At 51.8% G+C, this 15,772-nt stretch overlaps 1 protein-coding gene across 17 annotated transcripts in view; it reads left to right on the forward strand.

Annotated features, from left to right (window-relative positions):
- PLEKHA7 (pleckstrin homology domain containing A7) overlaps positions 1 to 15,772 on the forward strand; it is a 191,821-nt gene that overhangs the window by 174,090 nt on the left and 1,959 nt on the right. For 10 of the 17 annotated variants that reach the window (XM_039851504.1, XM_039851501.1, XM_039851513.1 and 7 more), the window contains 10 exons: positions 117 to 225; positions 370 to 596; positions 3,266 to 3,454; positions 3,553 to 3,670; positions 5,556 to 5,659; positions 6,255 to 6,455; positions 9,307 to 9,465; positions 11,643 to 11,776; positions 12,531 to 12,673; positions 14,245 to 14,355. In XM_039851504.1, coding sequence (XP_039707438.1) covers positions 117 to 225; positions 370 to 596; positions 3,266 to 3,454; positions 3,553 to 3,670; positions 5,556 to 5,659; positions 6,255 to 6,455; positions 9,307 to 9,465; positions 11,643 to 11,776; positions 12,531 to 12,673; positions 14,245 to 14,345 — 1,485 coding nt within the window. In that variant the 3' untranslated portion in view covers positions 14,346 to 14,355. Of the gene's footprint in view, positions 1 to 116; positions 226 to 369; positions 597 to 3,265; positions 3,455 to 3,552; positions 3,671 to 5,555; positions 5,660 to 6,254; positions 6,456 to 7,386; positions 7,934 to 9,306; positions 9,466 to 11,642; positions 11,777 to 12,530; positions 12,674 to 14,244; positions 14,356 to 15,315; positions 15,369 to 15,772 lie in introns of those variants that run through there. The other 7 variants (XM_039851503.1, XM_039851502.1, XM_039851505.1 and 4 more) reach the window with 5 other exon arrangements.

Raw genomic sequence — 15,772 nt, forward strand, 5'->3', positions numbered from 1 at the left:
TTCCCCAAGGGGATGCTTGAGGGCGAGGGCCCTGTCTGAAACGACAGCATGAGTCCTAAGAAGAAGCTTCGGGTAAGGAGCTCAGAAGGAAATGAACCACCACCTCGTTTCCTCAGGAGAAATCACAGATACAGAAGGATCTCTGGAGGATTGAAGATGTCATTGCAGGCCTGAGTGCGAATAAGGAGAACTTCAGAATTCTGGTGGAATCGGTCAAAAATCCGGGTGAGTGGGCCATCTTCCCGGAGGCCGGCACCCGGGTGGGTGGGATGGCCCTTGGGAGGTCAGGTCTTCATGGTGTAAGTCACTCTTCTTGTCCTCCGAGGTCTTCGTTCCATCCCACCCTTTGTTTCCCTCCACGCCCCTTAGAGAGAAAAACGGTGCCTTTGTTTCCTCACCCGCCTGTGCCTTCGCTCTCGACTTCTGAGAGCAAGCCGGCCCCGCAGCCCAGCCCCCCCACCAGCCCTGTGCGGACCCCTCTGGAGGTTCGGCTCTTCCCCCAGCTGCAGACCTACGTGCCGTACCGACCTCACCCTCCCCAGCTGAGGAAAGTGACATCCCCTCTTCAGTCACCAACCAAGACGAAGCCCAAAGTTGTAAGTATTGATGACCTGGAGCTGAGTGCCACTGTTTCCTCTCTGGCAGATAATTGTCTCAGACTCCTAGAGTTAGAAAGACCCTTAGAAATGATCTGGCTCATTGCTCCCATTTTACAGTTGGGAAAACTGAGGCCCAGGGAGAAGTAACTGTGCTAAGTAGGTGGAATTTGTGATCTGCACCGTGCAGAGAGCTGTGTGACTGCTCCTTGCAAACCTGCAGTTACACTTGCCGTGGACAAGGAGCTCGTCTCAGCAGAAGAGTCTCTTTATCTTCACCTACAGTTGAGCAGTCTGATAGATTTTAGGCTATGTTTGTCTTCGCAATAACCTTATGGAGTCTGGACAGGAAGGTCAGTATCTTCATCCCACAAATAAGAGAACTGAGGCCCAAAGGTGTTAAAATGTGCTTAAGGTCTCCATATTAGTGCATTCAGTTTATATGTCCTGAACATTCTCTGTGCCATCTGCCATCTAAATTGGACATTCAGTCCTGGTCACGTAGGTCTGTGACCCATGTGTTTACCTGGGCAAACACCACGGTTACCTGGCAGAGAGAGAGTCCAAGCCCGTCACAGAGTTTGGGAGCACAGGAGACTACGGAAACAGAAGATGTGATCAGGTACCATGATAGCTCACATCCCCAGGGCTAGGCCAGCCTTGACTGGAGCACACAAGGTGTCTGATCCAAGTGCCAGAGAAGCCACAGTAGAGGGCAGCTTGGAAGGGGGTCCTCCAGGATTTTTCCAACAAAGGCTTGGAGGAGCTCTGCCTGGGCAGCATGTGTGCCTAGGACCTCTGATGAGGTCGATGTGCAGTGCTAGCTTAAACACATAAGTCCCCATACCCCAGTGCTCACCATCTACCTGCTTCCAGCCACAGCCCAGGGCCTCGAACTAGAAGACAGGTGCCAGGACCAAGTCATTGTGAATTTCTTTATCTTGAGATCTCCTTCCGTCCCAGATCTAAGAGGCATGGAGCACCAGCCACAAAACAGGAGGTAGAAGTAGCAAAACAAACAGCAGGAATGGCTGGGGCAGATGGCTGCTGTCTTAAGGCCGGATGCCTGCCAGCCAGAACGGGGAGCAGAGGGAAATAGTACTAGCCTGGGGACTGGGCCGCCTGGATTCTGGCCCTTGTTTTCTCAGTGGGTTCTCGGACAAGGCCCATCCCCTCTCTGAGCCTCCTCAGTTTCCCCTTATGTACAGCAAGCAGCTCTGAATCGACCAGTGGTCCCCAACCTTTTTAGCACCAGGGACTGGTGCTCCTATGAGAATCTAATGCCTGATGATCTGAGGTGGAGCTGAGGTGGTGATGCTAGCGCTGGGGAGTGGCTGCAAATACAGATGAAGCTTGGCTCACTCGCCTGCCACTCACCTCCTGCTGTGCAGCCTGGTGCCTACCAGGCCACAGACTGGTACTGGTCCACGGCCTGGAGGTTGGGGACCCCTGGAATAGAAAATCACAGAGACTCGTTTCCATAGCTTGGTCCTCTGTAGCAGGGCTTTTCAACTTGGGTTACCACCAGGGTCACTGGGGGTCTTCTCTCCCCTCCTATAATGTATATATGTTCACCAGGTTCACCATTTTTTTTTTTATTCCTGTTTGCTTGTTTTGTATTTGTGAAATAATGATATTCATCCAGAAATTGATAAAGCACGAATATATAATTTAACAAATAATAATAGACCACTGTTATACCAACACTCAGACCAAGAAATAGAGCTTTGCAGCAGCCTGAAGCCCTCGGGTGTCCTCTCCCAGTGCAGGCCCTTTCTGCTGGAGATAACCACTTTCTTGACTTTTTGGATAATTTCCTTGCCTTTTTTTTTTTTGTTTGTTTTCCTACCTATGTTTGAATCTCCAAATACTTTAATTTTGCCTGTATATAATACTGTGTTTATTCTTTTGTATCTTGCATCTTTTCTTCAATATTATGTGTATGTAATTAAGTCACATTATTGAATGTAGCTATATAGTTCTTTCATTTTTATCGGCTTATTTTCTTGAATTTAATGTTGTTTACTTTTTTATTAGATAATACTCTCAAAGGGTGCAAAATCAAAAGATATATTAAAAAAAAACAATAAAATGTCTCCCTCCCACCCTCTGTCTCCAAATATTCTATTCCCTTCAGTCTATGGTAGTATTTGTGTTTATCTTTCTGGGCAGGGGGACTTTTTAGAAATTGGTGATTCTGAGATCTTGTCAGGGTTGGGAACTGCTGGTGCTCAGAGAGCCCAGAGGGATCCCAAGACTGTGCAGGGACGGTGAGTGACTCAGTCTGAGAGCTGCGGAGGGGGCAGATGTTTGTTCTTAGGCAGGGTGGGGGTGCGCTGTCATAGACCTACCAATAAGTGCAGAGTCGCCAGCCTGCTCCCTCCATGGTGTGCTCTCCACAAGTGGAATAAGGGCATGGACCCAGGAAACCTACGTTCAGGAGCTGGGGACACAATATATATAAGTAACACTTTGAAAAATGTGTGCATCCAAGAGAAGAATGGGGTTGGATCAGAGCCATCCCCTTTCTTTACAGCTCAGCCAGGGGAAATGTTGGCATGTTTGGGCTGAAGTGGTCATGCTCTGCAGGCCCGAGGTGTCCTGTTCTGGCCCTTTGGGCCCCCAGCTCCCTCTCACTGGACACTGATTATGGTCCTTTTTCTGAGCAGGAAGACGAGGCACCTCCCAGGCCCCCACTCCCTGAGCTCTACAGCCCTGAGGACCAGCCACCGGCCGTGCCACCTCTGCCAAAGGAGGCCACCATCATCCGGCACACCTCAGTGAGGGGCCTCAAGCGGCAGTCGGATGAGAGGAAGCGAGACCGGGAGCAGGGGCAGTGTGTGAACGGGGACTCAAGGGTGAGCAGGGAAGACCCTAGAGTTTGCCCCATCGTGGGCTGGGAGAGGGAGGTGGCATGATGCTGGGCAGGTATGACCACCTCAGACTTTGCCTGCAGGTGGAGCTCCGATCATACGTTAGTGAGCCTGAGCTGGCGACCTTCAGTGGGGACACGGCCCCAACTTCCCTGGGACTCGTGGGCCCTGAAAGCAGGTACCAGACGTTGCCAGGCAGAGGTAAGGCAACACTCTCCATGCAGGCTTTCTGGGAACCCCCACCACTACCAACCACTGCTCCCCAACCCTCATCCAGCACCTTGTACTCTTCTGTGCAGCTTTGGATCATAGCATGGGCAGCAGCCATCAGGGAGCGCTGGGCTCTATCCTTCCTTCCTATGGCCCACATCCCGATTGTCTTTCTCTTTATCACATCTGGTTTTGGAAATAATGATAATAGCCATTACTATAAAGCTTGGCACTGTGTTGTGTTTAACATTTTATATTCACTTAGTTAATACTCATAATAATCCTATGAGGGAAGTACTACTATTATCCCCATTTTAGAGATAAGAAAACTAGGGCTCAGAGAAATTAAGTAATTTGCCAGTTAGCTAATAAGTGATGGAGCCAGAATCCAATCCCAGTATTCTGGCTCCAGAGTCACTGTACCCTGCAGGTGGGGATGTTTGGTGACTGCATCAGCTTGGTCATCTCAGGCGTTCAAAATGTTATTTCCTCTTCTGTGTCACTCTAAGACTCAATAAATCCTTTCTTTAAACAAACACAGTTTTCTCAGTTGGGCCTCATTCTTACTCTCTTCCCCTATCCTTGTAAGATGGAGGTGGGAACAGACTCTGGCCCTTAGGCTCACCATATCCCATTTTTCCCAGAGCCATACTCTTTCTCAGAAGTTTTCTTAAAGGGAGGCCTCCTGGAACCCCTGAGCAGGTGGACCACACTCCCTCATCTGTTCCTCTCACCTGTTCCCCATGGTCAGGCGCTTTCTCCCACTGGCTGGGTGTGGATGCAGAAGGACACACAGCCATGGTTCCAGCGCCTGTGGGGTTGTATGACTCCCAGACCACCACAGTGTCAAGGCTTGCTGTGTCTCTGCAGGGCGTGGGCTCTGGATTTTGCTGAGTTGGGGCCACAGCAACCGTTGACACTGTGCTTTCATTCATTATGGTACAACCTTTCATTTAGTATGGCCTAGGGGTGTTTATCCATGGCAGTATTGGTGACATTTTGGGCAGGACAATTCTTTGTTGCTTGGAATTCCCTGGGCATTGCAGAGAATTTATCATTCTCGTTCCCACATGCTAAATGCTAGTGGTGTCTTCTGTCAGCAGGATGCCTATTTCCAATAGTTGGGGACCACCCCTGATGAGAATCACTGCTAGTGGAGAAAGCACAAGCCTTGGCACCAGCCAGCCAGGGTGAGGCGATTCCTCAAAGCCATAAGAGCCAGACATGGGAAGCACATGGTCAGCCACTGCTTCTCTTATCCTCTCTGAGCCTTAGACTGTGCACCTCTACAATAGTTAAGTAATGCTTGCTATGTAGGGCCAGTGGGACAAAATCTATAAACAGTGACTGCCCTGTTACATAGTAAGTGCTCAGTAAATGTTTGGCATCACTTTCTTTCCCTTCATTTATTCATTCATTCAGTCAACCAGGCGTTATTAAATTTGCAGTCTAGTTAGACAGGTATGTGGGAGATAACTGATTCTGCCAGGGACATTTAAGAAACCTTCACACAGGTGGGACATCTGAGCTGGGTCATGCAGGATGCATGTGAGTTCATTAGAAAGAAGGGATGAGGGCATTCCTACCCCTCCATCCTTTCTACCTACCAAGCAGCCCCGGTCTTCTGCGTGTGAAGGAAGACTAAGGTAGCCCACAGATCTATAGGGACACTGTCCCCTATAGGGGACAGAGGACACCCCTGGGCTGGCCCCTCATCCTCTACCTGGAGCCTCGCTCTTCCAGGCCCTGGCGAGGAAGAAGAGTGGGTTGTTGGTTGGGCCCTGTGGTCCCCTCACAGGAGCGGAAGTGATTGGAGGGGGCCGTCGGCCTGTCCACCTCACCACAAATACACTTGCATTTCTCTTTCCTCCAAAAGGGCTCTCAGGGTCCACATCAAGGCTCCAGCAGTCGTCCACCATTGCTCCCTACGTCACCCTCCGGAGGGGTCTGAATACCGAAAGCAGCAAGATGACCTTCCCTGTGAGTGGCCTTGAGAAGTTGGAGGAGCTCACTGCTCCATTATGCACAGAGGGAAGGGCTCCAAGGTGGATAATGACTGGTGATCCTCTGAGCCCTGGAGATGGCCTCTGAGGTGACCTCAGCCCCTCCTGAGCTCAGGGTCCCTGTCACCATGTGCTCAGTGATGTGTTTCCCACTGCCTACCAAAAAGGGCATCATGCTACCCTTTCCATTTCCTGAGCACCGCCCCCCCCCGCCCCCCGCCACACGTCTTTCTTCTCAGCCTGTCAGGCTCACAGGAGGGGGCCCAGGAAGTCTGCATCCTGAGTTCTCACCTCATCATATGCTGCATGTATACCTGAGTGGATGGGCCTAGGCCTTGGTGTCTGCATCTGCAGAATGGGGTGCTGCCCAGACAGCCTGTGAGGGCTGGGGTATCATGTCCATGAATGTGCTTAGAGTATGGGTTCTCTATGGCTGAGAGGAACCCAACTAGATCGAGTGAATGAGTGTGTGTGTGTGTGTGAAAGAGACAAAGGATGGGAATGAAGCCAGCAGGTGGCTGCCCTCTGCGTTCCCCGCCCAGCTGCTCCATTTCTCACCCCTTCCTCCTCAGAGACCCAGGAGTGCCTTGGAGCGCCTGTACTCAGGGGACCACCAGCGGGGCAGGATGACTGCGGAGGAGCAGCTTGAGCGCATGAAGCGGCACCAGAAGGCCCTGGTCCGCGAGCGAAAGAGGACGCTGAGCCAAGGGGAGAGGCCGAGTCTGCCCGCGTCCCGCTACCTCAGCCAGCCACTCCCTGGAGATCTCGGCTCAGTATGTTAGGAGAGTCCAGGCAGGCGGGGCTGGGACAGGGAGCAGAGCTTCCCCAAGTCCTCCAAACACAAGCTCGTTACAGCCCTGAGAGAGTGGGCCATTGACTAGATGGAATTTATCAAAGTCCATACCTTACACCTGGACAGGTGGTTCAGACAACATCCCACGGGGCTGTTTTGTCCACAAAGCAAGACACAGGTGTGACCTGGTCAGAGTGTAACCCGAAACCAGAGTAGGAGTGAGACTGTCACGGCAGAAGCATAGGAACCAGAGAAAATGTCCAAAATCAGTTCTCTGAGCTGAATTTCAAAGGGGCCTTTGTAGGCATTCAGAGTCTCTCAGCTTAATCAAGGATTTGGGATTATGTACAGGGTTCAAGGATTTGAGGAGTGGAGGAGGAAGACGGTGATATAATTTGATGAGGAGGAGCACAGCCAACCAGCCTCTCCAACGTCCAAGCGGATGCCCTGTGGGGCAACTGAGCACAGGGTCATGTCCCACTACTCAGGGCTGTGGTCTCCCACCGCTTGTGGTGCTGACTGGCCTCCTGGTGCCCCAGGAGAGCCAGGGAATTTGTGCTGCCCCCTGGTGGTGCTTACAGGCACTGCACCCTGCCCACGGTCGCCTTAGGTCCCTTTTGGAAACATCCCATGTGACTTTTCCCTGTTGTTTGAAATCCAGTGTTTCCCTAGACCTCTAGCCTGACTCTTCTCTCCCTAATTCATTGCACAAGCTCTTTTGCTTTTAGTGTTACCGCTCGTTGCCTCTCTAATCCTGCCTGATTGTGTTTACAGAAGCTTCTAATTTGCATTGAACATTCTCTAACTGGCCTGTGCTCTTCATTACTGGGCTTGTAATAGCAGCTCTTGTCTCCGTAGCCTAGCGAGCATTCCCACGTGTGACTCACCTTTCTGCTGTGCCCTTCATGCAGGCCTACTGACTCGTAATTCACTCATCCCAAAAGCCACCGCGCAAGACTGAGCCAACCTGCCACCCGAGGGTCGTGGTCATTGGCAGAGGTCTGCACCTTATGAATTTATCAAAGTCCATGCCTTACACCTGGACAGTAGGCATGGACTTCGGCGATTGTACATTTGAATAAATTCTACCAAGTGGAAGGTGGTCCAGTCTCATCACACAATTTCTTGTGGAAAAAATTTTTGTGTTTCTAGTATTTAATAACTTGAATAGATAGCAGGATATGTTCTGTATCCACAGGCCTCTCTGCAGCTGTTAGCTCAGACACCAAAGGAGTAAGACCCAGGACACTCATATCCTGAAAAGCTGCAAAGCCAGTAACTTCTAAACTTTATAAGCAAATGTCACGTGGGGTAACACTGACCTTTTACAACCCGATGTCTCAAATGTAGAAAGTTTATCTAAAAATCGTAACTTGAATACCTTGTAATTTTTCTCTTAAAAAAAAGACTTGTGTCAGTCTCTGTATCAACGCCAATAAATGTGTTGTTTAATGATAATGGATTGGCGTGGTTCTTCCCCAGGATACACTGTAGAGCCTAGTGATCTTTTTCTGTTTGTGGAAACAATCAGGCTGGGTTTAAATGAGGGCTTGTCTCTATCTGGGGCAACTGTGAGCGTGTAAGAAAATATGCTTTTCCTTTGTGAATCATTAAATTAATTTTTCACTTCTGAAATATCAACCATTTAATCCTTTCATACTGTGATTGGGAACCATCACTTAAGAGCAATTACATTGATTTGGAATCAGCATTGAGAGCTTGTGCATGAATGGGTGATATATAAGGATATGGCTATGGGTTTGGATCCTTGGGGGGACTCGTGGGGTCATTGAAGAAAATTGTGACTGCTTGGGGCTCTGTGAGGGATGTGGTGGGAGGGAGGAGGTGACCTGGGATTGTGAAGCATCTGCTTGGCTTCTGCTCAAGAGAAGAGAGGCTTTGAGCCTGTTCCCTTCTCTTGAAACCTGCTCAGCATCAAAGGCCTGTGAGGATGCGGGCCACAGGTGATTAGAAAGGCTGCCGCGGAGCTACACGGTTGTGCTTGGATCTTGAAATGGCCAGTTAGATTTTCCTTATATGAGGAGACATTTTTTAAAAGGTTGATAGTGAGGAACAGACTTGGAAATATTGCATTTGATTTAGCATTTCGATTTTATATGGTTTCTTTTTCTCTTTTTCCTAACTTAAAACCTGCCCCAAATAGATGCCGTGATACGCAGAGGTTTATCTGCCTCACTGACCCCAAGCTGTTCTTGCTTGGACCTCCCCAGCCCCATTGTGGGTTCAGTACCCCCACTCCTCAATGTATCCTGTCGGGAATACCCATTAGTGAGGCCCTTGGCTATTCCATTATTTCTGAGCTGAGACGTATGGCCCCTGAATCAGAAAGCCTTCATGACTGTGGGGCGGCAGAAGGGGCAAATCTCTCCTCTGGAGCTCTGTCCCAGGTTCTGTTTTGGGGTCGCCCTCTTGGACCTGGGAGCCTCCTGTATCCCCGGGGACCATTGTGAATCTAAGGTTGTGGGTCTTTGACCTGTGCCCTGGGGTGCATATTTGAACCCTCAGGGGATCCGGGTCAGAGAGAAATCGGTCTGGAATCAGGCCGTAGAAAAGGAACAGATGCCTCATCCTCCGTTACACGGACAGTTACGGCATATAGCAAGGACTACATGTGTCATAAAACTGTTTGCCTTGTTTTAGAGGTGAGGAGGTTGAGGTCTGTGGTCACACAGCTTTTCCCCAGTGAGTCACAGGCCAGGTCCATCTTCCCAAGGACACCAGGACCTGCGAGACCCATCCAGAAGGGGACCGGCATGGCTCCTGTAGCAGTCAGAAAGTGACTACATTTTACCCTCTTGTTCTGTTGCCAGTGGAAACGCGAGCAGGACTTTGACCTGCAGTTGCTGGACCGGGCCATGCAAGGGGGAAGAAAGGACAAGGAGGAGAATGGCTGGTTGAAAGTGCAGGCTATGCCTGTCACTGAGTTGGACCTGGAACCACAAGACTATGACTTGGACATCAGCAGAGAGGTGAGGGCAGGGGCTTCCTTCATGCTCCTCGAGGAGGCATGGCCTTTGGGCCCCCAGTGGCACTGAGGGGTGTTGTGCTGAATGGGGACAAGGCTCGGCTTCATTGTGGCCCAGAAGATAGGATGGATAGCAGCTCGAGACAATAAAAGCCCAGTGTCCTGATGCAGATTCAAATCTGTATCTCTCTGTAATTTGGGACAAGTCATTTAACCTCTTTGTACCTTGTTTTTCTCGATGGTAAAGTGGGTTATGAGGGGGATTAACTGACTCTGTGTGTTGCCCGGAGGATTAGGAATGATCAGAAGGTGGTGAGTACAAAACCCGCACATAGTAGGCATGTGATGAGGTAATTATTATTAGAAAACGTTCTCCAGAAAACCTGGGGATGGCCTTGCAACTGGCCCAGTCAGGTCGACTTGGGCAAGAGGATTTAGGGAGAATGGGGGCTGGGTTTGAAAGTCACAGATGAGATTTCCAGCCATGGCAGAGACTAGGAGACCTGCACAGTTCTGGTGTGAATTCTTTTGGCGCCCTCTGCTGGCTTAAATATATCATGACAGGCAGGCCTAGGAAAACAAGTAACTCCTGGATCTCTAGCAATCAGGAACGTCTCTACTCAGGAGAAGAGAAAAGGAATCAGAGAGTGACAGACTCAGGGTCTTTGAGACAAAGGGTGGTCACCTGCGGCCTACTTTGTCTTTTATAAGCTCTGTAGGACGGAGTCTAATGACTATTTGGTTTACTTTTGTCCCTCTAGAACTGGATCTGCACAAAGTAGGTGCTCCATAAATATTTGCTGAATGATAACTGTTGAATGAAACATGCAGTGGCCTATAGATATCCCAAAAACATTTGTATGAGGACTTGCCTGGCCTGAAACTTCATAAGAGGAACTGCTCTCACCACATGAAGGATAGGTTTAGCGGCATGTGGGCAAATTGACACCTATGGAGGATGACTTCTGGGGTCAGCTGGGGCTCCAGAGCTTAATGAGTTCCATGTCCTTAGACCATTTTTTGTTTGGCACCTCTGAAATAGCCAAAGGTCTGTACTTTCTCAGATTCACAGAAGAAGCTTCTACATGCTGTCTTGGCAATGAAATTGCTTTCTTTAGTGTCCTGACTGGCCTGCCAGCCAGGGGAAAAAGTCCTTCCTTATCTCTAACCTAAATCCCTCTTGCTACAATGTAATCTACTTCCTCCTCTGGATCTGCCCTCATTGGAAACAACAGAGAAGAGCTTATTTCTTGACATCTTTCACCAGAATGAAAGGGTTGTCTGGGTTTAATTCAAGTCCAGATTTGCCCAGGGATCGGACTTAGCTTGTTTTTAGAAGCTTCAACCAGCCCCATTTTAATGTGCCGTTGTAGCCCAAGGAGGAAAAAATTCCCTGGAATGTATCAAAGTTGCCTTTAGTTTTCTTAGAGAGTTTTCACCAAGCTGAGGTTGCTGCTGGGTTTGTGAGAGAGAGTGGTGGGGAGGAGTCAGGACCCCTTTTCCTCTAGAAACAATAGATAAGCATGGCTGCCTCCTGTCTTATCTGAGGAGCTTTCGTAGAGACAGAAATTATTATCACTTCCTTACATGCAACTACCTAGCCATCTACTCAGCCATCCTTTCATCCACTCACCTCACCCACCCATCCACCTACTCATTCATCTGTGCACCCATCTGTCCACCCATCCAAGGAGTATTTAGTGATAGACTATTAGGTGCCAGGTCCTTGCACAGACAGTGGAGAGACAAACAGAAAAGTGGAGGGAATAACAGTTCAGTCAGGGAAGGCATCTGGAGATGAGGTGGGAATGATGAGGAAGAGTCTATGGAACAGAGGAAGAGTGTCCCAGGCAGAGGAGCGAGCAAGGACAGAGGCCACATGGTGCGACTGTGTGGCTGGAGAGGCTGGCAAGGTCCAGATCACGTTGAGGGTGGCATGGAGGATGATCATTTTATCCTGAGGGCTTTTAGTCCAGTTGTTTGTCTCCCCCTCCCCTCCCCTTAGCCTGTAGGTGCTTTCTGGTATAGTGGAAAGAACGTAGACTATGGACTGCCAATGTGATCTTGGCAAGTCACTTAATCTCTGTGGGCAATGTGTGCTTCCTCATGGGGGACAAGGTGGGGAGCAGGTCTCGAACCCAAACATCTGAGCCTCTGCCCACCTCCTGGTCCTCTCCTTAGCTGTCCAAACCAGAGAAGGTCCCCATCCCCGAGCGTTACGTGGAGCTGGATCCTGAAGAGCCGCCCAGCCTAGAGGAGCTGCAGGCGCGGTACCGCAAAGCCGAGAAGATCCGCAACATCCTCGCCCGGTCCAGGTCTGCACTCGCGCTGCCCAGGTTCTGGCACCCCGCCAGCCCCGACCCCTGGGGTGTCTGTTGGGAAGGCCCTGGGCAAGCTGGCTAGGTGTGTGTTTAGCCAGGCCTCCTCACTGGAAGGGGAAGGCTGGCACTCAGCACGTCACCAGCAGATGGGCGAAGAAGCTTGCCCGGGTTATCTGGGAAGTGCCGAAACACTCATAGAAGGCTCATCCCACGTCCAGTGACCCTGGCAAGTGCTGGGATGAAGCCAAGTATGGCACTAAAGTGGACACAGTTGTAGCTCCCAGCGTTAGGGCCCCTGTTCTCGCACACAGACCCGCAGACCAGAGCCAGGGGCTCCAGAATTGTCCCGAGGTGCCAGGGGCCTTGGCCATTTCCCAGGAGGCTATGATGGGCCCCTAAGAAGTGGCTTTCCTGTCCCCTCAGCTTTCACAGCTTCTCAAATGTAAACCTGGTGTTTGAGGGCCTTCCATTCAGAGCTAAGGTAGCTGTTTCACACTTGGATTTAACAGGAGCCCAGAGCTGCAGCACTTACCTCGAGGTCTGTGATTTTTCCCAGAGAAGGAACAAGGCTGTGATTGTTTAGGTATTTGGGGAGAAGCACCTATACCTGTGTCTAGAGAGAGCGTAGACCATTTTTATCTGATAACCCTTACAAGAATGAGATCCTTTAATCCAGGAAGCCCCTCCTCTCCTGGGGTGGATGCCAAGGTGGCGGGGGCCCACAGCCTGCTTTCTGGCCCTCCTGCAGCATGTGCAACCTGCAGCCGGCCTCAGGCCAGGACCGGAACAGCGTGGCCGACCTGGACTCACAGCTGCAGGAGCAGGAGCGCATCATCAACATCTCCTATGCCCTGGCCTCCGAGGCCTCCCAGCGCAGCAAGCAAGTGGCAGGTGAGGCCATAGAAGCCAGCCTCCAAGGCTGGGTCCTACTCTCTGCCCCTGCGGCCCAGGGCCCACAGGGCCTGTCAGGGAAACCAGGTGTCGAGCTTGGTAGTCAAGAGCCAGTGGTGTGTTCTCCTGTCCCATGAACACCACAGGGCTCAGAAGGTGATGTGGGGCAGGCCAGGCAGTGGAGGGGCCTGCATCTCAGGAGTGTCAGAGGAAGGCCTGGGAGAGGGGGTCTCTCTTGCTCATTCTTCAATCTGGGGGTGATGCTACTACTCCGCTTTCTCTGAGATTGTTGGTTAAGAACAGGTTTTTCAGGCCTCTGAGCCAGGAGCCAAGGCTGTGGTTTCTGGCCTCATAACGGGGGCCAGCAGAGCCGTTGGTGCTTGAATTTCTTGCAAGGCAGAATGGGGCCTTCTTGTCCTCCCTGGGACCCCTGCTTTGGTCTCCACATCAAAGCTGTCATTCACCTTAGGGTGAGTGACGTGTGCCAGAAAGCAGGACTAGGGAAGTGGGACTTTGTCGGCCAATGGATAAAAACAGCACTGTGGAAAGGGAGTGTGTGTGTGTGCACGTGTGTACGTGCTGCATGCCTGGGTCTACAAGTACATGTGCATGTGTAAAACGGCTTTCTTAGCCAGGAAAGAGATTCTTGACTCCTCCCTCCACCTACCACTCCCCTCCCCATGTGTGCCCTCACAGTTCACCTGGCACAGTTTCTCCCCAAATGCAGAGGCCGCTGTGGGCTAGGTGATGCCTTGGGCAGGTGCGCTCTCGGCCTTCTGGAGAGGTGTGGTCATAGAGCCTGAAGCTCTGTCAATCCCCATCAGTATTCCAACCCTGGCCAAAGGATCTGGAAGTGACCAAGGGAGCAGGGTCCTGAGGTGACCTGTCCTGGGGAGTCTGGTCTGGGAAGCAGAGCTTTAATGGTGCCTCGAGAAGCCATAGGAATGACCAAGGACAAGGGGAGGGGCCGAGATCTCAGCAGAAGCCTGTTCTCTGCCCCAATGTCCTGATCCTACACAGAGCCCCTGAGATTCTGCTGTCCTGACTCCCTTGGAAGACATACTGAGTGGGCTGAGAAGTCAGTGTGGCTTTTTGTGGCGGGGGAGACAGGAGATGGCTCTCCCAGACCCCTCCTTCTCATGATCCCGGGCTCCTTGTGGCCCACCCCAGCAATTTTGAGCTCCTCCCCATGCCAAGGGTTCCCGTGGGGGTACCCCCCAGCCATGAGTGCCCTCCTGTCCAGCTTGTGCTTGCTCTACCCATGTGGGCCTATGGTCCCTGGCTTCCTTCCCACCAGCAGGCCCCAAACTGAACGGTTAGCAGGGCCACCCTCACTTCCCCGCCAAGTGGCCACCTGTGCTTCAGCCCTGCTTCCCTCTCGCTCTCTCTCCCATCCCAGAGACATATCTGGGATCTGCAGGCCCCACAGATGTGCCCCTGCCCCTCAAGCCCAGGCCATTAATGGTGGGCGGCGGTGCTCACGCCACGCAGCCCTGCCAAGTGGGGCGTCTCGCGCTGTGAGAACAGACGGGGAGCCTAACACACCGCTTAATTCCTGTGTGCCTGTTTAGCGCAGCAGCTGGCCCTCCTCCCGCCTAAAGCCCCTCTGTCCGCCAGGACCGTGCCACCTTACCCCCCCTTAAGCAACGGACTCCACTACACCTTTGTCTAACACCTTCCAAGTAAGAGCCCCTGCCTGGCGTGCCCCTGCCTGGCGCCGCGCATGCCCCGCCCCTTCCCCTTCCGTTGCTCAGATGTTTGCAGTGCCACCTGCTGACGCTTCCTTCCTGTGGCAAAGCGGCCGCTGGGGAGACCACCTGGACCGGTAGGCAGGTGGGGGGCTGATGTCTTTTAGAAACTGCACCCTCAGTAGCTCTAATACAGTAAAGACCGTAAGATCCAAGCCTCCCAGCTCCCAGAAATCTCAAGAGCTAAACCGCACCCCTCCTCACCCTGCTCTCCTTCCCGTGGCCAGGAGAGTGCAGAGGATCAGGGCCGCTTGGAAAGGAAGACTTAGCTCAACCGCTCGAGGCTTTGGCCAAAGAAATTGAAGAACTAGAAGACTGGAAAAGTCCAATTTACAGATGAGGAAACTGGGGCCCTGTGAGGGGTTGTGGCCTCACTGTAGGTCACAGGGAATCAGTGCCCACGCAAGGACTAGGACTGCCCTTTTAGTCACTTGAGCACCTTAGGGTGGAGAGGAAGGGAAGCTTCAGGGAGAGGCCGCCCAGGGCAATGTGAAACTGGCCCTCAGCCATTCAGAAGGTTCCAGCACCAGCCCTTCTGAGTCCTCCCCACGTGAGCATTAGTGATGAGAGGCGGTGTGGGATTAGGGAAGGAACATGGGACCAGGATTCGGGAGGCCCGGCTTCTGGTTCAGTCTTGTGGCGAGTTCTTGTCCTGGGCCCATTGCTTCTGAGCCCAGTCGCCTCACCCTGCCAGGGAGAGGTCAGATCAGAAGTCTCAGCACCCTTTTTCTGATATTTCACCTCGCTGTCATTTTGTAGGGTTTTCCCCTCTCTTTCCTTTATATATACTTACGGTTAACATTGTTAAGTACCTACGGCGTGCCAGGCATTGTGCCAAGCATCTCCTTTGATCCATGCAACAACCCTATGAAGATGTTCACCCACATTTTACAGATGAGGAATCGAAGCTCAGAGACCTTGAGCGACTTGCCCAAGAAGTCACAGCTGTAAGTGTCAGAGCCAGGATTCGAACCCCTTCACTGCGAGCTCAGAGCCTTTGTTCTCCATCCCTACCCATGGACTCATCTGGGCGCCCCCGCCCTAGGAGCTCCAGGTGTTTGGACAAGGACAAGGGCGTGAAGTGAGCGACAGAGTGTGTGCATAGTGGGGTGAGGGACATAGTTTTCGGCAGGTGTCTACCAGCCTGGGCATTTACCCAGCCTCTGGTGGAGCCAGCAGGCCCTGCCAGCCTGAGAAGGAAGGAAGGGGCCGGCCTGCTTGGGCTGGGTTCTCGGGGGGTGTGCAATAGAGATCCCGTGACTGAAGAACCATGCGGAAATGCTCCAGCTGGGTTTTTTGTGAAGGCTGCAGAGTCTTGCTGGGGCCACGGCCGGGTGTGTAGTTTTTCCTA

Source organism: Pteropus medius, unplaced genomic scaffold (genome assembly GCF_902729225.1).
Source record: "Pteropus medius unplaced genomic scaffold, Ma_sr-lr_union100, whole genome shotgun sequence".
NCBI lineage: Eukaryota > Metazoa > Chordata > Mammalia > Chiroptera > Pteropodidae > Pteropus > Pteropus medius.